Consider the following 27107-nt stretch of genomic DNA (forward strand, 5'->3'; position numbering starts at 1 on the left):
ATTTCTGAGGTGAACAGCTGTAAAAGGTCAAAGTGCATGGGCTGATGACATTGACTTCAATCAAAAAAGGACAGTATTTTAAAATAGCACAGGAATCATCAGAATCAAGGACCTAATTCTCAGTAATTTATCAGGTGGTTCTTAAATGTGTAGTGTTTGCTCAAATGTGAGATGTTCATCTGGTAGAATTTCCACTTGTCCATTTACCAGTGGCCAGGCTTGCTTTACTTTTTTGAAATGGGAAGTGAGTTGTTATGCTTTTTTTTTCATTGTGAATAAACCACTAGAAAAGGATGAGTGAAACATATATTTGCCATGATTGATATGATTTTTAAAAATATTTATAAGGCAGGTCTGTGTGACCTCAATGCAGATAAGAGGAAGCAGATTCTCAGAAGCAAGAACTACCAAGTCTTCTGTCAACCACGAAAGGTGCAAACTGAGCACATGTATTTTTTTCCTAACACAAGGCTTACGTGCCTGTTGTCTAAGAGGAAGGACCTATGGATGTCAGAAACTGTTCTCTCGCTGGTCATCCATAATTTGAGCCAGCAGACCAGCTATTATGATGTAGCATGTAGTATTATTTATAAGAAATAGGCCTGGGATCCCCAAATTATCTGAAACTGATAGCTAAGACGGACTCAGATTGTTCATTATTGGGTATGTGGGATGTATTTAAGTAAGTACATTCACCAATGGAAAATACTGAATATTGATGAATTCCGTAACCTGAAAGTGAAAGATCTAATGAAGAATGAAGGGCTAGACGTTAAAACCAAATGCAGTTTCTAATAGAAGAGTTGATTAACCATTGGAACAAACTTGCAAGGGTTGGAAGTAGATTCTTCACTTCTTAAACACTGCAGATCATAACTGGACAACTGTCTGGAAATTCTACTGTAGTATAGTAAGGGCTCAATGCAGAAATAACTAGATTAAATTTTATGGCTTATGTTATGTAGGAGATCAGACCAAATGACTTAATAGTCCCTTTCAGTCTTAAGATGTACAAGTCTATGTCAACAGTGGCTTGCAATGAAAAGTCCAATTTCTCATCTCCATCCTTCGGCTTTTCAGCTAAGTCCATATTTGTGAGGCATTACCTTGTGCTCTTTTTAAGATTTTACCAGAAGAGGATGACTATGGATTTGACATGGAAGAAAAGAACAAAGCAATCGTGGTCAAGTCAGTTCGACGAGGGTCTTCTGCAGAGGTACGACCTGACATTCATAAATATTTTTGTTTTGGTACCTAAGAATATTTTGGTGCTTTGAAAAGGTACAAAACCATCCTTTTAAGGTCTGTTTCATTTTAAAGGCAGCTAGCAGAAAACGGGGTATCTTCTACAATTCCTGTGGCAATAAACTGTTTCCATATATTGCTAAGTGTTTTCGCACCTTTGGGTGACTTGCTGAACATTTTTGATAAGTGATGGGACAACAGCAGTATCTCTGCGTGACGATAGCGTACCTCAGGTTCATTACCAACATAAATTTGAGAAGGGAGGAAAAGTAACATTGTTGAGGGATAGCAAAGATGTTCAATGAGAAACAGGTTTATTTGAGTGAAATCTATATTTTTAGATTTGTATTTTTTCCTTAAAGAGCATGCACTCATTTTTCTCCCTGGTATTTTTCAAGAGCTCTACAGAATATATTTGCTTTTTTTCTCTGAGGCACACAGATGGCCCAAATGTCATAGGATCTGGGTATTTAATAATTATTTGTTTATCCATACAAAACCCTTGAGTAGATAACACAGTGTGATCCTCTATTTACAGAATTAAGGCACAGACAGACTGAAAGACGATTTTTTTAAAAGCTACTTAGGTGCCTGTTAGCACCTATGGAGATAAGAGAGCGCTAAATGACTTGTCTAGGGTTTCACAGTAAATTGTGGCCGCACAAAGACAGTACTTCTAATTAAAAGTCCAGGACAACCATCACAGAGTTTTTTAATGTCCACGTTCAGTTGTTGGTCACCGTGTTAGGCTACAGATACCTACTGGGTGATTGGCCCAGTGCAAGCAGCTGAAGTGGACAGACTGATTTTGGCAAGTTGAGAATGTCAAATGGGAAGGAATTTTTAACTCAAGATTTAGAATCAAATTATTTCAGTATTGCTGATTCTCATTTGTTTCATGGTCACCAGAGAAACCAATCCTGTGCTCTACCTCATGCTCAAAATCAAGATTCTAGATTGGCAAAAAGTTTTATTAAGCTAAACCTCTGCTGTAAACCATTGCCTGACAGATAATCCTTCTGTCCTTTCTTTGTCTGGATGCCTGTGGAACATCCTGCAAATTCGTTGTGTTTTAAGGCAACGGAGGCACACAATTTTCTACGGGATCTTTTTCTTGATCTTCCAAGACAAACTATCTGTGACCACGAGCCTGTCTTTTCAACTTGATCTTAAAATATTGCTCCAGAAAAAAAAAAAGAAATGTGCATCTCTGAACCAGAGGGCTGTCAGCTCATTCTGGAAAGACCTGAGGACCAACAGTACTACGTTTCATTACGTTTTAGGCTGTTTTTAATTGCTTTGTGATACTAGAAAGGTATCCCGCATGTAGTTCTGTGTGGCTTAGCAGATGTAGGCCATTTAGAGACCCTATGCCTGCTGTCACACTCTTTAGGGACAAAAATTCAGACATGCAGCTTTGCTTCACAGTGCCTACCACAGAGCATTGCATTCATAAGGATTGTCAGACTTTAGGCCAGAGTAAGATTCCAGGTTCACCAGTGAAGTGGAAACAAATCTATTACTTGCATGGATTTATTCAAGAATAACACATTCTGTCTGAGTTTGGGATTGTGATCTCTTTTTTCCTAGTATAGCTGGAAAAAAAATTGTCACGCATAGGTTGTGGCGGCACACAGCATTGAACTTCACGCATGCGCAACAACGGTCTTTGGGGTCTTCATTCAAAATCAGAGTTGCCAAGCATTGTTCTTTCTATTATTAGTGTCTTTTTTCTTCTCAAGGTTTTTTAGCAACTGTTTTGTGAGCTGTTAGATTTGCCTATGCCAGAAGGAGCTCCCAAATGTGTTTAAAAGTTGTTAAGAAAAGAATTGCTGGAACATCAAATTCCTGTACTGTTGGGGTACTTGAACTGCAGTTCGGGAACTCTTTGCCTGGTGTGTGTGCGTTCATCTTCTCCATTTTGGCCCTTAGATAGAATAGTGCCCTAGAGGGCACTACTCATGCGCTTCCTTTTCTGATCCTGAATGACGAGCAGCCCTCAGCCTGAGACTCTTGCATCTGCAGATTTTGCCCCCATGCTTCTGGCAGCAGCTGCCTGTGACTATTAACGCTTGCTCAGCTCACCTAGACGGAGGGTCACCAAAAAATCATACAGCAGCAGTTGGTCTGTGGCACATCCCATGCCTGTTCCAAGTTTGCATGCCTTCAGAAGGACAATCAGAAAGTCAATGTTCCTTTCTAACCCAGCTCACTTGCAGGTTAATTGTAGCTGGGCTTATTCCCACAAGTTTTAAACATGGAGCTGGTGGTTGAATGATACTCTTCCAGAAGGAAGCAACAGTCAGAAAAATTATCCATTTGGGAGGTGTGGTTGCTGTCTTACTCTGAACAGCCAACTGACAAGCCAAGATCTAGTGTTTGAACAGGGCGCGTTCAACAAGCAGCCAGTCTGCCAACGACCATGCAGATGAACAGCAAATAGCAAGCTGCTGGCGTTTCAGAAAAAACATGGCCTGAATGCAGACAACTGCATTGAATTGTCATAAGGAGCATCCGTTATTCAGAAGCTCAGTGACACTGTAGGTCTTTACTCAGACACATGCTGTCTAATCTTCTTTGGTCTGGTTAGTTATATCCCAGTAGAGTAGCAGATTTTTGTTTGAAAATTGCTAGTTTGTAGAGTTTAATATGTGACTTTGTACCTCAAACATTCATGGATTTGCTATGATTATGTGTGCGGGTAGGTGTCCCGTATGCACAAGCAGTAAGTTAGGAATATAAAGAGGTCACCCCCAGGTAGAATGACATCTGGTATGCAAAGAGTTTAGCTAATTGCACATATATTAAGTGCGTGAGTTACTTTGAGAGAATCAGACCTAAAACATGATGACTTCATAAATTTAGACATTTTTATAATTTATATAATAATTATTCATTTTTAATAAATTCATCAGTATAAGTAAGTGCAAATAGCGGAAACATTTCCATTGAATTATAAACCAAAGTTTGTCAAGTTCTACCTTAAAATATCTATTGCTGTTTATCCCTATTATCCATTTTAGAGATTATTTTTTTAAAAAAAGATGAAAAACATTATTTCCAGGTACACAGGAGGATGTTGTCAACTCTAGCGAGCTTGGGAATTTAAATCAAGGAGAGCACTTTGTAGTTTTTCCTTTTAATAGCTTTGATTTGAGCAAAAAAAGTATAGGTTTTTGTAGGTAAACTGATCTCTGACTTTCAGACCACTAAATATATTTAAGAAAAGCCAAGCCAGGCGTAGACACAGTCAGCAGGGTTTTCCAGTCCTACGTTTCCAGAATCATTTTTGCAACAGGTCAGATTTCATATGTGGGAGTAGTACTGTTTAGATCTCCTTTTTCCAAGTCTAGAAATTTGTCAATGGATTCCAGGCAGAATAGGAAAACAGTTTGTCACATCTAGAAGAAAGCCCATCTGCTGTAACTTGCAGTGCTAGGAAGTAATTCTAGCCTGGAAGGGTTAATAATGGAGGTGGGTTTTTTTTTTTCTTTTTACTCCATTAAAGGGAATTTTGTTTTTCCTTGATATCCTAACACCTAGTCTAAATGCTGCTATGTCACCTTTTAACTGGTACAGGTCATCAAGAGGCACGTTTATGATTATTGTCCAGTGGGCGGAATAGGGGATCTCAAGTCTGTCATCAGATCGGTCTCTGACTTCCTCTGTGGCCATGACCAAATAACTAAAGTTACATGCAAAAGCTAGGAATTAAAATTAAAATCTTGTGGCTTTTTAGGCTGGTGAAGGGCAGTACTTCGCTTAAAGCAGGAATAGATTTTTAACACTACTTAAAAAGAGGTTACATTTACTTACATGACTAGGTGTAGATGGGTTTTGCATGGCTAGTGGTTGAAAACTGTTCTTGGCTCCCTGTGCCTGAGCTGTAAGTTGTGGGAAGTCACACTTCCGTATCTCACTGGATATCGTAGCCAGTCTATAACAGTCCCCTATTTTTTTAGCTCAGCCCACCCCTTTTTTTATATAGTCTCCTTTTTCAGTAGTCTCCTATTAAAAAATAATGGAGCAGAAAAGTACAAAGATATATCCGTTGCAAAATAATGTGGCATATTTATACAGATATTGGTGAAATCTTTGTTTTCTGTAAATGCAGACAGCTTTAAGGGTGACTGCCAAAAGATTTGATGAACAAACACTGTATATACAATGTTCCATATGACAGTAATCCTAGGAACGTCCGTAAGTAGAGAACAGTTGAACCTTGGTGCCTGAACTGTCAGAGATGCTGCCAATGATCCTAAGTATTCAGTGGTGTTAATTTAATTTGCAGATGGCTGGCCTGCAGACAGGAAGAAAAATCTATTCCATCAATGAGGACTTAATATTTCTACGCCCATTTTCGGAAGTGGAAACCATCTTAAACCAGTCCTTCTGCTCACGAAGGCCACTTAGGCTTCTGGTAGCCACCAAATCAAAAGAGTAAGTGCCAAGATGGTCAGACAGAGAAGATTATCTAGAAATGTCAGTTACTAAGCATTTCTTCTACAATTTGTAGTGAAAACTCTAAACACTTCGCTATGCAGAAGCTGTTCAATAGGAAAACAAATTACATAAATGAGTGATACAAGAGTCACAGGTTGCATTCAGTGATGAACCTTGTGCTTCTAGAATAAGTTAGGATGTATACTCTTTATACTGCAGTTAACTTTTGGCTTCCTTGTTTACAAACAGAATTGAATCAAAGGATTGTCAGTCTCAGGTGTGAAGCTTCTCAGACTATTATATGTCCAAGGGAAAGCAATTTCCACCCCTTGAAAGCTTGGCTTATTTTTGGACTACTCTAACAATATCAGCCCTTACAGTTTTTCGGTCCGTTGTATCTTATGGTGAAGCTTGGCTCTGTTAATGTCTTAGGCATTATTAGATTGTGTAATCCTAGAATTTGCCATACAATTGAATGTCTCAGTGAGCACTTGATGCTAACTTCTAGTCCAGGATGTCTTGTGCAGCCTATTTTTTTTTTAATGGAAAAGATCCTCAACTGGTATAAGTCAGCAGAGCTGCACTGAAGTTTGCCTAGAAATGAAAGGGAATATGAATACCATAGAAAGTTTCTGTCCTGTGTTATTCACTTAAAGATGTAATAAATTCGGAAGTGCCAAACTTTAATTCTCTGCCTTGGAGAATGAAGATGCAGTGGATGATTTCTTCAGGTCTACTTATTTGTTATTTATTTATAAACTATGTGGGTGTTATCTTTAATCCAAAACACAGTTGTGAATGTCAGGGAAAGATGCTGTTAGAACTGCCCAGAGTTCTGGCAGCCTAACGTAGAATGCTGGTTTCTCTTCTCCTTGATTTTCCTGCAGGATTATTAAAATCCCAGATTGTCCTGAAGCACTTTGCTTCCAGATACGGGGAGCAGCACCACCGTATGTTCATGCAGTAGGAAGAGGTAGGTAGAACGGCTGTGGTATAGGTAAACTTGGAGTACGGCTAAATAGATATACGTGTATGTAAAGGGGGAGTGTGTGTGTGTATGTATATATATCTCTCAGTCAAGAAAGATCCACGTTTCATTGTCAAACTTGTCCTAAACAAGTTCTAACAAATTATTCTAATAACCATAATGACTAGGAACGCCTGTCATAAAGAAGGATTGCACTCATATGTAAAACCATAGAACAATGAGATTGTTCCTGTCTCAAAGTGCTTATAATCTAAATACGGTCTAAGAAAATGGTATCATTTTTGTGAGCTGAGTGTTGGGTTACTAATCCCATCAACACAAATCAAGGGATAACATAATACTATAGTAGAAGAAACCTGGGGATACTGCAGTCCACAGTACTGTGGAAAGCCTTGTCAGAAAGCATCATCTGAGCTCTTAGAAGCTACAACTGTGCTCGCATAGTCATATCCTAACCTTGTTTTTTCTAAGACTCCTAAGATACAGCTCTACAGTCACAGGCAATAAAAATTAAAAACCAAGGTGGCTGAGAAGAAGTTGAAGTATAATGCTCTCTGTTGCTTCCTAAATATTTTTGCCTGTGGTCAGCCACAGTTTGGATCACTGCAATTGTGAATGTGCTGTGGGATCTGCAGGGTGGTAGACAGACCATGTTTCTTAATGGACATCACAAAGTACGATATAAGACTTGAAGACTACTTCTGCCTTTCCATTGGCTTATACTGCTATAAATTACCAATATAAGATAGAGGCGAACTGCTTTCCTTGGTCTTTTTAAAAAGAGGAAACACAGTTTGACAGAGATATTTACTACTTCCGTAACTGAAATGTGAACTGAGCTGCAAATAAAGCACAGCTCTAACCTTTATTTTCAGCAGATGCAGAAAATATGACCTTTCAGACATGCACCACTTCCTTCCTTCAGAACAAATACATATATCCAATATGTGCAGTTAGTATACGGACAACAGGCAGCACTCAAATGCAACAATGGTCTCAGGGAGACACATTTATTACACTCCCATAACAGCACCTATAACCACTTTGAAGCAGTCTGGAAGTGCCAGCTAGAAAGATTCTCCTTTTTCAGGAATTTGTTAGCAAAAGACAAATTGCATTTGGAATAAAACTGTAGGAATTTGTCAGTGAAATTGTCAATGCCAATGTCAATACACTGACAAATAATAAAGTTATTAACTTAAAGAAGTTAACCACCCTAACGGTAGGTTTCTAGGAGCTGGATCTGGGTCTGACTCTTGTTCACATGAACCTGGAATACAACCATTGAAGTTAGTTATTGCACTCTAGACTTACTGTAGTTTTAAATACCTCATAGTCTTTCTCTTAGACCATAACAAATTGTGTAACATGCAAGCGTTCTGTATCTTTCAAGTGCAACAAGCTGAAACAAATATAACTGTTTACATTTAAGCAAGACCTCAGCTAATGTAATCATAAGGCTAGAAGGCCCATATAAGAATCCCAAATTATTTCCAACAGGAATTTCAGTTTCTAGCATGAACACATTTAGGTCTAGGAGATCTCGGTTTTACCCAGCACCACTGAAAATATGAAGGATAGATGCATGATGTTTGCCTTATACGACGAAGCTCTCAGAATACTTAGTAGCAGAAGCAGGACTACGTTCAACGAGCTTTTTCTAGTTCTCCCACTCTACTCAGCGCTTGTCAGGCCACACCTGGAGTGCTGTGTCCAGTTCTGGTCCCCTCTATACAAAAAGTATGTGGACAGGCTGGAAGGGGCCCAGAGAAGGGCCACCAAGATGGTCCAAGGACTGGGCAGCTGCTGTACAAGGATAGGCTGGGAGAACTGGGGTTGTTTAGCCTTGAGAAAAGGAGGCTCAGAGGGGATCTCATCCCCACATACCAGTACTTAAGGGGCAGCTATAGAGAAGATGGAGGCTCCCTTTTTACAAGGAGTCCCATGGAGAGGACAAGGGGGATGGACACAAGTTGCTCTTGGGGAGATTCTGGTTGGACACAAGAGGAAAATTTTTCACAGTGAGGACAGTCACCATTGGAATAATCTCCCCGGGGAAGGAGATGACTCGGCCACATTGGACACCTTCAAGAGGCATCTGGACAGGGTGCTGGGCCATCTTGTCTAGGCTGGGCTCTTCCCAGAAAGGTTGGGCTAGATGATCCCTGAGGTCCCTTCCAACCTGTGATTTGGTGATTCTTCTTACTCTTCTTAACCAGAAACCCTTTGCAAACTTTCCAATTTTCTCTTCCACAGCCAGATGGCTTTACTGTCTAACTCGTCTCCTGTTGATTTTTCAGGTTCTGAGGCTGCAGCTGTAGGCCTTCATCCAGGGCAGTGTATTTTGAAAGTTAATGGGAATAATGCAACACATGGAAATTATATGGAAGTTCTGGAGCACTTTACAGCCTACAGGACTAGACAGCAGGAAGCACTGGTATGAATACAAAACCTCAAAGGAAGTACATTAATTCCTGCCCTCCCTCTCTCCTCCCCTTCTTCTGTGCTTTTATGCTTTACTAAATACTCAGAAAATCAACTTACACATGTGTGTGTCTCGACTTATTTACTCCCATGCCAAGGTCCTAGTATAACTGAGAGCTGATTACAGTTGCGTATAGTTGCAAAACATCTACAAATAGTATGTATGCCAATTCATACATTGCATATAGTACTAAATATTATTAACTATTGCTAAAACTAGAGCTTTGCCCAGATATTGATCTAGATTTTATGTTCTCTGAAGTTCAGAGGAAAGCTGGGGGAATGTTGATATTTCAGCCAACTTAGAATACATGAAATTGATAGCTAGATTCACCTCTGTGGTCTAAACATACAGAGATCGGGCATTTTTACTGAGGTCATAGCTGAAGCCTATATCTCTTGAAAAAGGGATTGTACCAGTGGGTGTACAGAACACATGAAGATGCTGAGGAGGACAGAGTTCAGCAAGCAGCATCCACTGCATATCTGAATGGCAGTCATTCTGGCAAAGAAGACTCTTCACTGGAAGGAGGTGCAGAACTGGATCCCTTTCAAAATAGCCAACAGGAATCAGGTAAAGATTCTCGTGGGGGATGGAAACCTAGGGAAGATTCAGGGGCTTCAGGAAGGAAAATTGCAGTCGAAATATAAAGTGTAATTATTATTGAAGAATATATCTTGTCTTTGTAAAGCTTTATAACAGGATGAGGTCTGCCAGAGGAAGGACTTGTATGCTGCACTTTATTCAGGAGAAGAAAAGATTGAGATACACAGGGAAATCATATCCCTGTGGCTCTCTGATCTTTACAAGAGAGACAGTTTCTGGAATGAAAAGGCTCAGCATTTTTTTAATCATTTGGTAGCCCCGACGAACCAGGAACTTATGGGCAGTAGCAGCTGGAGAGGGAAGGTCTGCAAGTAACTCCACCTAGACTAATCTACGTTTTCTGTGATTTAAGAATAAAGATGAAGATTTTAAATTACTTTGATCTGGAGCAAGTTTTCAGAGCATGTTATCACTGTGTCAGCAAAAGCTGTGGATGTATTTCCTCCAACTAAGAAAAGTGGAACTCAGAAAAACCACTGCTTTACCTTCCTGTTGAGAATTTATTTGGGAAAGCATATGTTAGAGGAGAGCACTGAAGCCAGATTCAATCCAAAGGACTGAGCCTGGACTCTCTGAATGCCATTGGCAACTTCTCCAGGAACAGGTGCACATTGCTGTAGATCCCATCTAAGGTCTGGTGAGCCTGGTAATCTTGAGATTGAGAGAGTGCAGCTCTGCGGTGGAACAGCTGGACCAGTGCCCTGGTAGAGGCATGTGAGCAATTCCCTGGCAACTCTCAATCTGACAATAACTTAAATTTGTTCTCTGGTGACAAGACCATTGCTGTGTGTAAAAAATGTTATCTCCTCACCGTGCCCCTGCTCTGCCATCTCAGTCTTATAGCTGCACAGAAAATACATCTGGAGCGTTTCCCAAAATTGGACGGGAAAATGGCAGTCTTCTAGAGGGTCATTTCAAACAGGACTTTGAGATAACATAGAATCATTAAGGTTGGCAAAGACCAATAACAATAAACACATACTTCGCTTCCCTTTGAAAGCTTCTCCTGGGGTCTGTCTGAATGCTGAACAGAACTAAAAAGTAGTGTCCTGTGCATAGATGTGTGCATGCACACAGGAAGAACATCGGAATGTGGTTTGGAGCATGTGGATTGTCTAAACCTCTAGCACTGTCTCCAGTAGTGGTCAGCAGCAAATGTTTTCCTCAGAATATTCTCCCAGCCTCTAGCAGTGTATGGTTCAGAGACTCCTTGAGCCACAGGTTGTGTCTTTGTGTCTTTGCATTTGATAATACCTCTCAACGGGTTTCTTTTCCCTAAGCATGCCTGTATTCATGTGTGCTGCCAAACACCTCTAATGAGTTATTTTGGTTCCAGCCCAGACACCACAGGCCATCAGCTCTCCACTAATCATTGGTGAAGAAACACCTCTAATTAGCCTGACTGTGGATAACACCCACCTGGAGCATGGAGTGGTATACGAATATGTCAGCAGTGCAGGAATCAAATCCTTAGTCCTGGAGAAAATTGTGGAACCAAAAGGTTGCTTCAGTCTCACTGCAAAGGTACCAGAAAACACACACGACCAGCTTTGTTCCTAAAAAACAGAACAGGGAAGCTGATAATATATGCATTTCTCTGGTAGCTTGGCTTGGCTTTTCGGATGAGGTAGCACATGGGGAGTTTTCTTCATTAGAATGCACCAAGTTGTAATAGGTTGTTTGGTATGAGCAAGTGAGCAAATGCTTCCATGATTTCAGCTGTTGAGGTAGTGGGAGGGGAGCCCTCAGCTGTGGAATTCTTGCTTTTATCTGTCTGGTAACATACTCTTTGCTGATACTCAAGATTAATCTTTTCAGGCAAGAATTTGTTCTACCTTGGAAGAAAATCAAGCAGCTTTTTGCCATCTGATAGGCTGGATGGGTCACTAAAGGAAGCAAGTAGAACTGCTGCTATTGGGAAGCAGCAGTGCTCTTAGTATTTTGGTCGTCTATCACAATAATGAGCTAATAGTAAATGTTTCTGTCACGTCCCAGTAACATTATTTTTGTGTTCAATGAAAATATGCCAGAGCAGGTAAATTTGACAGTGCACAGTGGATGTTTTGATCCATTTCAGTTACTCTAAAAATTTGTGAGAAATGTTTTATGACTCTGTGGATTAGACATGATAGTGAGCCTTGGGTAGTACTAAAGGCAGCTTGTTCTGAAGGCAGCTTTATGCAACCATGACAACATGGGGGCTTTACCACTTATTCAATGGAAGAAAACTGTATTCTCCCTCACTGTCAAGTCTCATAGCATTGACATCCTCTTTTTGTTTAGATTTTAGAGGCCTTTGCTGCAGAGGACTATCACTTTGTAAGGAATTGCAAAAGACTTATATCCCTAAGCAGTGCTGTGGCCACCATGCCCCAGTATGAATTCCGGCAAATCTGTGACACTAAGTTGGAAAGCATTAGCAGAAGGCTTACGAACTACCAAGAGGTACAACACTACTAGTAATCGGTGAAGTCTCAAGACAATACATCATTGTGATAACTGTGTCTTAGTATTCTTTATTAATGAATCCAAACAGCTTTAGAGGTAGCTGTCCTAGAGGCATGAAAACAGCTCCGCAAGTTATTGAAATTGCAAGTTTTGAGGAAAAAGGACCTTATCTATAAATGACTCCTTTCAGATTGTCAGAGCTGTGGCTTAAAACATGTTATTGCAAGTTCTTTTCCACCATATCAGTGAATAAATATGACAACAGAATGATCAGTGTCTGATTTAACATGAATGTAAGTACAGTGTATCGTAGTGCAAACAAACTATGTGTGCTTTTTTGTGCAGTTACCTGAGCTCTTTGGAAAAGGAGTCCTAGAAGGCACAACTAATCACTTTAATTTGTTGTTGTATGGGCTTTTTTTTTTTTTTAAAAAAATGGGTTATTCCAGCTGCAGCAGAAATCATGTAATTCTGGAACAGCAGGCAGGAAAAGAAAAAGATTGCCTGTACTGCATCATAAATTTTTTGCAAGGGAAGTAGCACATGCTTGCTTTATTTCTCCCAGTTTGCAGATGAGTTGAAAACAAAGGTGAGCCCAGCCTTCAAACAAGCCATCATGGAACCACATTCCCTCAACAGCATGGATTTCTGCCCCACCAACTGCCATGTTAACCTCATGGAGGTATCATACCCCAAAAATTCTACCTCAGCAGGGAGGTCGTTCAGCATCCGCATTGGACGGAAACCCTCTATCATTGGTCTTGATCCAGAGCAAGGTGATAATTAACCTTCAAATCATACTGATTTTTATCTGCATAAAAAATTGTGTCTTTTCACTGCTTAGCAAGGACAAAATAAGTTCCAAAGAAACACAATGTTGCTAGTACCTTTTTTTCCTCCTTAAAATTTTACAGTAAAATGACAGCCTCCTTGTGTTGTAAAATAGTAATGCCTTTAAGCATAGAAGGGCTTCAGGTCAGACGTTTTTACTAGCTAAGCAGTGTGGTCATCTCATGATAATTAGGCATCCTGGAATATTGTTTGCACTTAGCAGACGCGACTGACTAAAAGAAAAGTGAATGGGGGCTAATATTAGTGATAGTACTGTGAACAGAGGCTACATTCAGAGGAAAACAAGAGTCAATCAGATAGTAGTGCTTTTTTCTTTTGTCTTTACTAAATAAATTCTATGCATTGGAGCTGAAAGCCTCTACTCTGTCTATTTTCTGCTAAATGTCTGCTACATAGCATTTGTCCTACAATCTGATTATCTGAGTTCCAACATTTCTTCGTCATGATCTCACCTAATATGCTTCTGATTCGTTGTCTTGTGAAGGTCAGAGTGCAGGAACGTTTGGAAGAGACAGAGGGAAGTGTAGACTTAACCAATCTTCTGAAGAATGGCATTGAGTATTCAAAATGAGGTCAATAAAGAAGCCCTGCTTGCTTGAAGATACTAGAATTCCATAGTATTTTTAATGCAAGCTAAGGTGGTTAGCAAAGTACCATACCAAAACGTCAGCATTTTTAAATGAAAAGGAATTTTATTTGTCTTCTGTGAGGACATAATCCTATTTCTATTATACATATATATGTGTGTGTGTGTAAATGTTTGTAAAGCTGGAATAGTAACAAAGACCAACTCCTGAGAACCTGAATTCATTAACATTTCAACAAATGCTTTTAGCATCTTACCAAGTTGTCTATACGAGTATATGTGTGGTCACTTGCTGTCTTTACGTCCATAATTTAGCCTGTTTCTGGACTGCAGTAAATTCAAAACATCTAGTTGGCATACCAGGGGGAAAAAAACCAACAACCTTCTCTGGTTTTGGGGTTTTTTTAAGAATGTTTTTATCATAGAATGTAATTATAGAAAATAATTACATGAAATTTAATTTTTTCATGTTAAAGTTCCATCTATCCTAAACTATCATTACTTGGGATGGAGTAGGGAAAGTCATGAGAGCTGTACTAACCACACCCCTCAATGTTTGGTAGGTACCTTAAATCCAGTCTCATACACTCAACATTGCATCACCACTATGGCTGCACCATCCTGGAGATGTCTGACCCCAGAAGATGGAGACCTTAATGGTAGCTTTGGCCAGCAGAATGGAGGAACAATTCAGGAAGAAAGGGGACTCAGTTTTCTGCTGAAACAGGAAGATCGGGAGATACAGGACTCATATTTGCACCTTTTTAACAAACTTGACATTGCAGTGAAGGAAATGAAGCAATATGTCATTCAGATAAATAAGTGAGTAAAGAATCCCATATGCACTGCAGAGAGCAATTCTCATTAAAAGGAGGCGTTAACCTCAGAAAACACATTGTGCCTACCCGCCCCAACTGTCATACTCATACTCACCTATTCACACCTGCATTTGCATTACAGCTCCTTGCTGGTTGTGTCAAACCTACTCCTGTGCAGATCCACCAATGTGTTATGTTATTGTCCTTTGCTGCAAAAAGTTTACCTGAATTCAACAGCCACTGTTTTGTTTACTATATATTCCAATATAAGAATCTATCTGGTGCCAACAGCAGTTTTGGAATTCCATATAGATAGAGTCCCTACTCTTGAGATTTTGTCTGTCATAAAACAGATTAAGCAACACTTGTGTTTTCAGGCAGCTTTCTCTACAGCACCTATGTTTTCCTTTCCTTTTTTTTGTCTTTTTCGTTTTTTCATCATGGGTCTCCTAGTAGTAGTAATGAAGGATTTGAGTAATGTGTCTGTGTATTGTGCATAACTGGGTTTTGGTAGCAGGGAGAAGGCCATAAGCTGCCATAAGCTGCTCACAGCCACTTCCAGGAATCCCAGTAACAAAAAACAACAGCCAAGTACACTAAAACCTCAACTGACTGTAAAGCACATGGAGGCTTGGCTCAAACATATTTAAGAAAGGGTGGTACCTGCTGGGTAGAACCAGCAAGCTGAGACACTGCCCCAGAGGAGAAACCCAGTGCCTTGGATGGAAAAAGTGAGGACTTCAGTGAATCAAAACCAGAGCCCTTTCAGGCCACCATAGTTACAGTGATTAAGCTGTACCTTATGTTGGTAGGGTACCTGTGTAAACAGGACCTTTTGTGAGCTGAAATTCACGGATTTCAGTGAACCACTTTCAGAGCTTGCGATTTTAGATAGCTGTAGTCCATGTAAAATACTGGCAGGGTTGCTTTTGATTTCACGTAGCTGAATTCCAACCTTAGTCATTATATTTAATTTGTGAGACCACCCACCAGTCCCTGAGAGCTGTATGTTTTACTTTTGCAGACTTCTGTCCACCATAACAGAACCTACAGAAGGTGGTGCCTGTGAGCCACCATCTACTGAGGAGACATCTCCACCTTCCCTGGGAACAGAAGAGAGTGATCCTGACAAAGCCGAGCAAGGTGGAATCAAGAAGGTCTGTTTCAAAGTTTCTGAGGAGGACCAGGAAGACTCTGGACATGACACAATGAGTTTCAGAGACTCCTACAGGTTAGCCTGAAGCTTGTGCCGCTTTTACCTTATTAACAGAATGTTTCAAAGCTCTAATCCAGGTATGGACTTAATAAGGAGGAGGACCTTGTGTGGGTTTTCTTGCCCCATGAACCCTTGCTAAAATTATGATGTAGTACCTGCAGCTTTTCTCCTCATCTTTGTCTGTCTCATTTTCTCTCAATATTGTAGTAGTAGATGACAAATTGATAGATCAGGATTCTTTTCTAGATCAGATTATCCACTATTTACATATGCCAGCAGGTACATCTTGCATGACTAAAATGGCCAGGTATCAATCTGAATTTTCCAAAGTGTGGTATGTGTGAATGAACATGGTGCGTTTCTCCATGGTTCACCAGAAGGACTTCATGTGATCTTAATCTGAACAGTGTCCGTGGAGTAAGATCTATGAAAAGGAAGCAATCGAAGAGTACTAGATTGTAAGTCTTGACACAAGTGTGCATCTTTTGCTGTTCCATGAGGATAAACACTCTTTGTGTGGCTCTGTGATGAGGAGTGATGAATTGCCATGTGAGTCCTCCTAGCAGAGTGGAGGTCCAGATTTCCCCAGGGTGTATCTTCATTCCTGTTACAAGTGTTTTCTTGGACCTTCTCTGTTCTCAAGAATTCTTCTGTTCTTGGGGTTATGTGAACAGAATTATAGATCAAATAAGAGGCTGCTGCACTTGCTTTATTTAACTACAACATCTAGAATTCTCTATCTGGGCTGAGGTTTGCCTGGTTCTGAACTGTGCTGCTCACATCACAACGAGCAGTATAGTAGTAGAAAGCACCAAAACCCAGCAGACCTGACAGACCTTCAGTAGACACTGGATTTTTGCTGATCTGACGACCATCAGAACAATCTTAAGATCTCCTGATTGGCTTTTTGACAATTGTTGGAAGTCTCAGTTGAGGTTTTCCAGATAGACTACATCCAGTATCAGTCATGGTGTCAGCTCTGCATCCCCTAAGTTTATTTTCCAAAGAAACATACAGGAATTAAACATCTAACTCCCATAGTCCCTTGAAAATACCACCCCAGCCCTAACCCTCTTAATGGTTAGAACTAGTTTATTCTGAGTTTGATTATTTGAAATAACATTATTTTCCAGTCAGTCAGTTATTCTGTATTCATTAGTAAAGTATTCACTAGTTATTTCATTACATTTATTACCATGGACGCTCACAGCAGAAAACCTTTTCTCGTAAAAATGCCAAAATACCTTTGCTTATAGAAAATAGGATAAAATTAAAAAAAAAAAAAAAAAAATAGGTCTAGCGTGACTTTCCCTTTCCATATCGTATAGCTAGAAATTACAGAAGCCCAGCAGAGTTTGCAGACTGCTTGGTCTTATAACAGCTGCTATTATAAGGGAATGTTTCCATTCAGTTCTGCAAACAAGTTCCCCAAATGTCTAAGACACTGAGAAACAGAAATAGACTTTGAGGTATTTATTCTTAATGGGCCTTTGAAACCACAAATGCAAATGTTTATTCAGGTGTCTCAAAACCTTGTTTTTGGGACATGATTGACTGGTGCTTCTCCGGGAATATTTGCTACCAAAGGAAATATCACACACTCCAAATCTGTCTTTCTTGGGAGGAAATACTTGGAAACTCAGCTTTAGAAGAATTGGGACAACAAGTTGCAGTCATGTCTGACCATTGCAATTTTACATCCTTAATAGGCCATTTTTACATTTATAGTAAGGCCATAGGACTTTGCCTATACGAAGGAGTAAAGACACTTTACAGTGAGTTGGGAGGATTAGAGAAACCAGAATGAATGACATGTCTTTGAAACTTCTACACTACAGGCCTGATTCTTTATTTGCTCTTGGTTTTGTACTAGTGGAAGGAGTAATATATTACATTCATGCAGCACTGCAGAAATGACAGCCAGAACAGTTTACATTGGAAGGGATCTCTGGAGTCCACATGGTCCAATCTCTCCCTCAGAACAAATCCAACAAGATTGGTGGCTTAGGGTCTTGTCCAGTTGAGTATTGAACTACTCCAAGGATGGCAAATATGAAGTCAGTAAAGAAACAGAACCAGGACTCAGTGTTGAGATCTGTGCCATCTATTTATTGTGCTAGATTTAAATCTGCGCATGTTCTCTGAAGCTTTTTTATGGAAGTGTGCTGGATTTCTTTCATTGTTAATAGGAATCCCATTTATGAACGCTGTTTAGTTTTAACTGTTTCTATAATTGAGACTAATCTATTCTGGGTAACAGAGTGACATCACAAGCAGTCTCTGTGGGTCTGTCACTTGTACCAAAATTCTATACATAAATGTAAGATGAGAAAGATTATTCTGTCTTCTCTTTATTAGACAGAGGCAGAGAGTTAAGCATGTGCAGATATGTATATATTAAAATATATATAAATAATTCTTCACTATGAAGGCGATGGGGCACTGGAACAGGTTTTTGATCTGAAATACTACTGAGGAGCTACAAAAATAAGCAAATTACACATAAGAAATTATTTTGTTTGTATTAGCCATGCTTCTTTCTCCAGGACCATTTATGTAATTCAAATTTCATAAGGGTTTGTACAGCAGAGTAGTTGCCATAAGTATTGATCTTCTTCAGAAAAAAATAGATTTCTGTAATAATAAGTTTAACAAAGGACAGGCAAAAACCCCGATTAGGGTTCTTCCAATTGGTCTTATATTTTTCTCTCATCTCAGTCTAAACTAAGAACAGAGGAAGAGACAACATGGAGAATTTTGTAGGCTTTGTTTTGGGGTTGTACCATTAAAAACACTGCGTCACTTAATTGGATGGGGACAGACTGAGATCCATAGCCTTTTTGATTACTTTTGTTAAGTTATGGTTAGTATAAAGTGACCTTTAAACTGAGGAGATTCATGCTAGAATTCTTCAGGTGTGCATGAGCCAACATTGGTGTGAAGCCAACTGTAGCGACTCCTCTGCTTCCTGAGATAGTTTTAGGATCTGCAGTGCCTGTTTCTCTGATGGATTCAGTTCCTTATATTTCCTCTCCCATCTCCATTATCTGTGCTACTGCAGCTTCAGTATATGCTGGAGTTGGATGCTGTAATATCCTGAGAATTGGCAACAAATGTTGAGTTTAGTGGAGATTCAATCTCATAGATTTTTATTAATTCTCCCCTACTCGATGCTCATAGAGCATGTTTAATGATGCAACCCAGATGAGGTCCATTTTCATTATTTATAGTATCCAGGCTATATATTAAGCACTGAGGGGTCACTACAAATGGAAGAAGACATCCTCTTACAGTGCCTTCTTTGCTTTTCTTTCTAGTGAGTGTAACAGTAACCGGGACTCGGTGTTGTCGTACACCAGTGTACGGAGTAATAGCTCTTACTTGGGCAGCGATGAGATGGGATCAGGTGAGTATATGCATAGGTTATGCGCATATTTCTCATACCAGACCCCTTAGTAGAGATGATAAGTCCTTGCTGATTATAAGCACTTGCATGTTTGAGTTACAAATGTGGTTTCTTCCAAACTAATCACAAGAACATAAAGATAGAGATTTGGTTTGGTTTTTTTCTAATGAACACAGTAAATTTGGAATATGGAAGAGGTATTAGGCAGGGATAAGCTGCTTTGGTTATTGGACCTTTTGCATGAAAGTCATGAGTGTTTTGATCTGTGAGTTAGAGAGAAAGCAGCAATCATTTTTCACCCACTCCAGTGTGAAGGTGTGCTTGTGTCATCTGTGGCCTCACCACAAATTACGTTTGTAAGACAGTTATAAGCTTTTCATCTTTCTTTTATTAGGGGATGAGCTTCCCAATGATATGAGGATTCCTTTAGACAAGCAAGACAAACTTCATGGCTGTCTGGAACATCTTTTTAACCAGGTATGTAAAGCATTACTCTTACACAGAATTGCTTTCTCTTTATCAATGTCAATACAAGAAATTGGAAGTATCAAATTGTTGAATGAAATAGTATTTTGAGCAAAGGCAAACTATCGAGATTTTGGGGTACAGTGTAAGCAAGTATATTATAGGACAGTTTGAGGAATCAATTCTGTCAAAATTCAAGTTGCCTTGTGTCATTTAAGCAAGGTTGACCTGCCTTATCTCAGGCATCAGACTAATGGAAAAAAAGCTTTCATGAAAAAAATGAAGAGGTGAACAAAATTCTAATGCTTTGTATGATCTAAATGGATCACATTTACAGATCCCAGGAGAGTCCTGGCAACTTGAGCTAACAGATATCTTTATAGGTGTATAGCACCAGAGAACTGTTTTGTATTATCTTATAGGTCATCAGTATGTAGGTCATCATTGTGCAAAATGCTGTATTCAGTGTGAGAGGCTGTTGAGGCCAGTTCGTGGTTAGAAAGTCTTCATGCTATTTGTCCATGAGAAATCAGTCCAAAATACTAGTAGTGTAATGCCTTTTGTGTTTTCCCACAAGAGTTCTGTTCAGATTTTCTTCTGCAGGTCTTACTAACAGTGATTGAAAACATTCCAATTGTAGGTTGACGCAATCAATGCACTTCTGAAAGGACCAGTAATAACTAAGGCCTTTGAAGAAACCAAGCACTTTCCAATGGACCACAGTTTGCAAGGTAAAGAAAAAAGGATTATTGTATTTAATAATGTGATTTGCTAGGACTTAAGAGCCTAACATGAATATACATATGCTATACAGCCACACAGAGTTACCTAACTACGCAGTCTACCCAGTCATACATTAATGGTAGGTACTGTGTATGGCCATCAAAATTTTGCATCCTTAAAAGGTCATTTTCACATTAATTCCTTCTGAAACAGATGGAACACTTCTGTTACACGCTGCTGAATCCTCAAAGCTCTTTCACAATTCTTCAAATCTATCCTTTGATGCGAACACAGATACGTCTCTCAAAATGTATGAGGTAGAGATAGGTCAGATACAAGGTAAATGAGCACTCTGATAAGCTGATGAGGGGCTGGTCACTGTAGATCTGAGGCACCAAAAGGTTCTGCCTGAGTTTGCTTTTCTTCAGATGGATAATTGCCAGAGTAAATTCATCCTCACATGACACTTATTTTGAAAACTGATTCCCACAGAGAGCAAACAAATGATACTGTGTTTTCTTTTTCCTCAGGGAGCATGATGAGACTTCAGTCTTAATGGGTTTGGGGCTCAGGATGTGGTTTCTTCTCTCACTGAAATACACAGAACTCTATTTTCTGAACATTTGCTGCATTTCCTTTCCCATTTGAAATCTGAAATGTTTGCTACTATTCCTACTATACTTCAGGTGCTGCAGTCATGCCATTCCCCTCCAACCTTTGACAAGCTCTATTTTTAAGTTACAGACACAAACTCTAGAAGAGAGCTTTTTCTGGGTTGTTTGTTTTCTGTTGTTCCCCCACCCCCCACCCCACTCCAGAAATAACTCCTATGAAGTTCTCTTACGTGAACTCATCTGTACAAACGCATTCACACTTATGTAGAATACAGTAGTCTTTCCATGTGCTGTTTGAATGAAGAAATAACAGACACCCTGTGTTCGATTCCTTTACTTTATTTTGCCTAAACAGAGTCTCATTTATTGAAACTAGATTATTTACACTGAGAGAGTTTTTTAGTTAACTGATGTTCCCACATTCATTATACTAAGGAACAGACAAGCCCTGCTTACATTCAGCTGGAATCCTGGACCAAAGTGTCTGTTTAATAGCTACCATAGACATCTTTCAGTGATGGATGTAAATTTGAACGCTATCTCATTTCTGTTCATGAGCAGTTTTTTGGCACAGTTTTTCTGTGTTTCTCTGCCTATGCATTTTATCACCAACAATGGGGTATTTGGCTTAGCTATATAGCTAAGGCATGGAAAATAAATCTTCTACTTTGTAATTAAAAAATTAGCTTCTGTCATGTGAAAAAAAGCAGAATATTTTATAACTTATCATCAGTATTATGGGATGTGATAGCTGCAGTCAAAAAGTTGATCTGATTCCGCACAGCCAGAGACTCTAGATCTACCCAACAGAGCTGCCTGCACATTATGGAAGGCAGAGAGAACAGAAGGGAATTCTGTGCTTTCTGAGTAGTGCAAAGCTTCCTTCACTGTGCATGTCACCCAAGTACACGATTTTTAGTCCACAATCCTGAAAACAATGCTAGTAGACTGCTGATCAAGAGATTATAGGAATAGCCTTTTTTCCTTCTGTATTAGATCTCTGCTTTCATCTGTATACACAATATAACACACAAGCCACTCTCAGCTCTGTAGCATTTCCTTAATGGCTAACAAACTCCATTTTTTCTAGAATTTAAACAGAAAGAAGAAACCACAGTTAGGTGCCGGAATAATATTCAAGCCAGCATTCAAGAAGATCCATGGAACCTTCCACTGCGCATCAAGAACCTTGTTGAAATCATACAAAAACATGTGGAAGGTCTGTAAATAAGGAAAGCTATGTTATTAGCCTCAGGGCGAAAAGATCTTGATCTAATCAAGTCTAGCAGTTCATTTTATCTCAGTTTGTAACAGGGCTGTACTGGGCACTGGAGAAGAACAGGTAACAGGTTATTGTTTGCAGAGTCCCAGTGCTGTATGTTAAAATCTCACCTGTGCAGCAATTCCAAAGAACTTTCTCTCCCTTATTTCATTTCTTGAGCCCATTCAGACAGATTGATATCGGACTGATCTATTTCCCTGTGCTTTTTACAGCCCTTTTAGAAAAGGAAGAGACAGATGCTTAGTATATTCCAATATAATAGTCTAATCAGATACTACAAGATCTTAAACCATTGCAGCCCAGTTGAGCTGAATCTGATGTTTACTGTGCAGCAATCACCTCCTTAGGCGTTCACCTACATGTGCAATTTGTTTCAAATAATTCCTGATAGTTAAAAGAGCATTTAGCCTGTAAAACTCTTTGATTTACACCTTGTTTCTTTTTCAGTCATTAACGTGTCTGTATGAGTAAGGACTACTAGAGTAAATAGAAATGGCCACGTAGGGGTCAGGGATTACGGGGAATGAGGAGACTGTTAACCAAATGCAATCAAATCTACCTTGGTATCATGGTGACTAAAGCATTCCTTTTCTTCGCTGTTCTAGATGGGAAGAATCAGCTGCTTTTGGCCTTGTTAAAATGCACAGGTAAGGGAGGTTGATTTTTTGCAAAACATCATTTATACAGAAGTCCATAACACTTGCAGTTTTATGTGCATGCATGTGCATACATCAGAATGTTATGTTTTTCCTTAGCATTTAGGTTTTTCCCTGGCATTTGATGCTAACATTTCTCATGCTCTGCATGTAGGGCAACTTTTTTCCATGCATCTAACACCTGTTCTTCAGTTTACATTATTTCAATTCACTGTAGGCTTCTTGCATTACCTGGCTGGTTGCTGATGTTTCACAAGCACTGTTTTTTCTTTTTTTACTGTCTTCATTTTTTCCTTTGTACAATCCTCCTTCCCAGATGGCCTTTACTGTTTCCTGCTGTGGTGAGAACATGCAGCAAAAATGAGACCTATTGCACAACTTTCTGTGAGACCATGGACTCTGTCATCTTTCCAAACACAGCAGGCATGTGAGGAGTTAGGATTGTGAATACTGAAATTATAGCCAGGAGCAGACTAAGAGCCTTAATGTGCAGGCAGAACCTAAATACACTGTGGACATCATTAATTAATCCATTACCATGCACAAAATATTGTGCTCACAGATCAAGGGACAGGCCTTTCCCAGAAGTGCACATGCAGTCTTTTTGTAATTGAAACACTGACTTGGTGTACTTTTGTTTGAAAATGAGGTAATGAATAGCTGGAATAGACTGTTGTTATTTCACGGTCCCAGATTTGATTCTCAAGTCTTCATAGAATGAAGATGAGATATTTATATGGCTCTAAGTCAATTCTCAGCTCCTGCCAGGGCTGGTCCATGAGTCTGTCCAAACCAGCCTGTGGCATCAGTCTAGTGCCCATAAAGGCTGTTTTTACTGATAGCAGACATAGTGACTCCCTAAGTCTCTCCTGCGCCCCATCCCCTGCAGCATTTCCATGAACATCCTCTGGAAAGGATGGAGGAACAGATGGCACTGAACTGGCTAAGGCAGCTTTATGACACCAGGGATTCCCTTGCCTTGAGGGCAGTCCTAAGCTCTCTTTGCCTTAACTTCCAGCAGTACACCTCTGTACTGCTAGGAAGAGTGGTTGCCCTTAAGTTGAGAATATGGCCCAGGGCCTGGAGTGTATTAGTCGGTCTGTTGTGTTCAGTGCTTTATAAAAATAATCCAGGTCTTCATAGCCTCTTGGTGATGTCTTCTGCTTCTTTCTCTGGGTAACGGTGCCTTGATAATGAGAGGCTGCTGTACTGCAGTGCCTGCTGAGGGAACCTCGGGTGCCTAGGAAGTAGCTCTTCACTTATTCATGTGCCTCTTTGGCCTGCAATCCCCTTAAGTGTGACGAGGCTGATTTGACCAGCATGTGGCTGCCTGGCAGGTGGACTGGAAGCAAAGTTAACACAGGGGAAATTCTCCCAGGAAACATAAACCAATTGGTACCGTATGGGCAGGCCCAGTTAATGCATTAAGCATATGGGAAGACCACAAAATACAGACAGATGGGGGAAGATGAATCTCTAATAAAGCCCAGGAGAGAAGTAATGGCAGAGACCTTCTTTCAAGAATTCTGTTGCGTTTGTAAACACCAAAAGAAGGGAACCGGTCTGGATATGGCGCTAAGGAGTTACAGCTCTTCCCAGTCAGAAGAATGAGCAGGCAGATGGCAGAGGTAGTAATAAAGAGTCAAGTGGACTAGAAAATTTTCAAACATGCGTGTACTCCAGCTATGCTGTCTGCTGAGTATGCTGGGTGTATGCCATATACCCAGGTCACACGGCAAGTAGAGGTTATCTGTTAAGTCTGTGCAAAGCTACAGCAGAAACCAATTGTCATGCACACAGACGTGCGTGCAAACTGCTTCTTTGGCAGTGAGATTAAATATAAGTATACTCATGACTTCTTCATGCTTCTCTCCCCTTCTCTGGCAGATACTGAGCTACAGCTGAGACGTGATTCCATCTTCTGTCAGTCTCTTGTGGCTGCTATTTGCACCTTTTCAGAGCAGTTACTGGCTGCTCTCAACTATCGATACAACAACAACGGGGAATACGAAGAGAGCAGCAGAGACGCCAGCAGAAAGTGGCTGGAGCAGATAGCAGCCACTGGTGTTTTACTAAACTACCAGTCTCTTCTCTCCCCCACTGTGGTAAGATGAAGAGTTGTGGCACCCTTGGGTCTGCTCACACTTCCCTGTATGCTTCTCTGCCACTCGCAGCACAGTCGGGGCCCTTCTTTCTAGCAGCATGTTTAGACTCTCACTACAGCAATCTCTGGGGATTCCCGCTGCTGACAACCATGTGTCAATATTCCATATCCCATCGTTTTCATCTCCTCACAAATACCAGCCCCGCTGTCACACTAGAAGAATCTGTCTTTGTATTTGGAGTAATGCTGCTGCATTTAGGGAGGTTTTTAACCACTCAGTTGTTGGTAACACGTGCGTGGCCTGCCATCTTCTGGTGAAAACACACATTTCAACAAACAGGTGAAAAAGTTCTGAGTATTTCAAGAGTTTGGACAACATGAAAATCTAGGCTTTTGTTCATAACACCAGATGCTTTTATAGACTCGATAGACTGCAGGTCTCACTTCCGTGGTGCTGGTATTTGAGGGACCATGTCTAAGGAGGAGAGGAGCTGGTCTTGCACAGTTCATCTGCACCTAATGAACAGAAAAGCCACAGCTACAGTAGATAAGCTACCGTAACTCTAAAAATATTAAGAAAAAAGGAGCATAAACAAAGACAAGTAGCTCTGACACTGTAGAGGAATGACCTTTTTTTGGACTTTGTAAGCATTGTGGATTGAGTGTGGGGTGGTTTTTTTAAATACAATCCAAACTGTATGCATATGTAACTACTATGTCTTCACATTGTATGGAATGTATGGACATCTATTTCGCAGCAACCGAGAGGCTGTTCTTCACATTTGTAGGTATAACGTTTGGAGAAAGAGAGCCTTTCAACTTTATTCACTCCTTAATCCTCTCTACTCTCTGTGACTCCCATCAAATGACATCTAAGCAAAGGGTAGCTAAACTTGTATCACAAAGTTAAAGAGCCATTAGTAATTACCTGGCTAGGATGGAGTTACTGGAAAGCTCCGCATTCTGTTCTAGGTCTCTTGAACCAAAGCATGCCTGTAACAACTATACCTTCCTGACACTGATCTTTTTCTGGCAGATTATAACCTATTTATATCTGGTCCTTTCCTCTACAGAAGGAGGAGCGTACCATGCTGGAAGATGTCCAGGTCACTCTGACTGAACTGGACAAAGTTGCTGTCTATTTCAAGCAGCTGGATGAAAGTCTCGTAGCAAGTGAGTATTCTCTTTCTTTGAAGCTCCTTTTTTCTTGTTTGTTTTATGGGTTAATATCCTCCATGATTATGAATATAGCACACCATGTCACACCTGCAGACCAGTGAGCAGCTTCTCTGAAGCGCTGTTGCATTCCCTCAGCTACCACTGCAAACCCACAGCATAAAAAGCAGGACTGATGTAGTGGGATGCTGTTGGCACGTTCTGTGATTTGTAACTATGGTCTGTGACAGCGTACCTTACCAGTGTGATTTCGCATGCAGGTAGATATGACAGATGATGAACAGTTTCTGACAGATGTTTGCACATTACCTAAAGTAGAAGGACTGTCTCTCCCCAGCTCTTCTGTGTCCTGTGTTCCACCCTGCCAGATCTCTCTCCATGTTTACTGACTATAAGATGCCATGAAATAAGATGGGATTTTAATTATTAACCATGTTTATTGTATTAGCATCAAACGTAATGCTAGGTTATGTTAACTGTATATCTTTTTAAGTATAATATTTCAGAGCCTGCATTCTCTCAGTAAAGGCTCTCCCTCGTTCATCTAATGGTGGAGATACGAAATCTCATTAGATAATCTAACAAACTCAGAGAGCAATGGTTTCACATTTCTTCTACTGTGGTAAAGCAGCAAGTGTTTTATCTTTGTTTCTCCAGATGCTCATGTTTTCTACCACATTGAAGGAAGTCGTCAGGCCTTGAAGGTTATCTTTTATCTTGACAGCTACTACTTCTCCAAGCTGCCTTCTCGGTTTCAGAATGGGGGAAGCTTGAAACTGCACACGGTGCTCTTTTCAAAAGGTATCTATAAAAAGCTTTCTTGAGCGAAATAAGCTAACTTGATGATGTTAAAAGATTGAAAATAAAGAATGACCATGAAGCTCTTAACATAATGCTGTTGAGAACTACAGATATATTTAAGAAGCAGATGTTTCTATTCTAGGAGGACCTGGGGAGTGCTAGATTTTGGAATAAGACACAGTCATGAGAACAA

At 40.0% G+C, this 27107-nt stretch overlaps 1 protein-coding gene across 2 annotated transcripts in view; it reads left to right on the forward strand.

Annotated features, from left to right (window-relative positions):
• Positions 1-27107, forward strand: part of PREX1 (phosphatidylinositol-3,4,5-trisphosphate dependent Rac exchange factor 1) — a 174091-nt gene that overhangs the window by 139855 nt on the left and 7129 nt on the right. For both annotated transcript variants that reach the window (XM_075109194.1, XM_075109195.1), the window contains exons 17-34: positions 1124-1216; positions 5537-5685; positions 6576-6661; positions 8977-9113; positions 9569-9734; positions 11104-11291; positions 12051-12212; positions 12781-12991; positions 14217-14475; positions 15496-15702; positions 19005-19093; positions 19488-19570; positions 20199-20289; positions 21986-22114; positions 22783-22824; positions 24721-24938; positions 26011-26110; positions 26771-26914. In XM_075109194.1, the coding sequence (XP_074965295.1) occupies positions 1124-1216; positions 5537-5685; positions 6576-6661; positions 8977-9113; positions 9569-9734; positions 11104-11291; positions 12051-12212; positions 12781-12991; positions 14217-14475; positions 15496-15702; positions 19005-19093; positions 19488-19570; positions 20199-20289; positions 21986-22114; positions 22783-22824; positions 24721-24938; positions 26011-26110; positions 26771-26914 (2554 nt within the window). The remainder of the gene's footprint in view (positions 1-1123; positions 1217-5536; positions 5686-6575; positions 6662-8976; positions 9114-9568; positions 9735-11103; positions 11292-12050; positions 12213-12780; positions 12992-14216; positions 14476-15495; positions 15703-19004; positions 19094-19487; positions 19571-20198; positions 20290-21985; positions 22115-22782; positions 22825-24720; positions 24939-26010; positions 26111-26770; positions 26915-27107) is intronic.

The sequence above is a fragment of the Phalacrocorax aristotelis genome, chromosome 13 (genome assembly GCF_949628215.1).
Source record: "Phalacrocorax aristotelis chromosome 13, bGulAri2.1, whole genome shotgun sequence".
Classification (NCBI taxonomy): domain Eukaryota; kingdom Metazoa; phylum Chordata; class Aves; order Suliformes; family Phalacrocoracidae; genus Phalacrocorax; species Phalacrocorax aristotelis.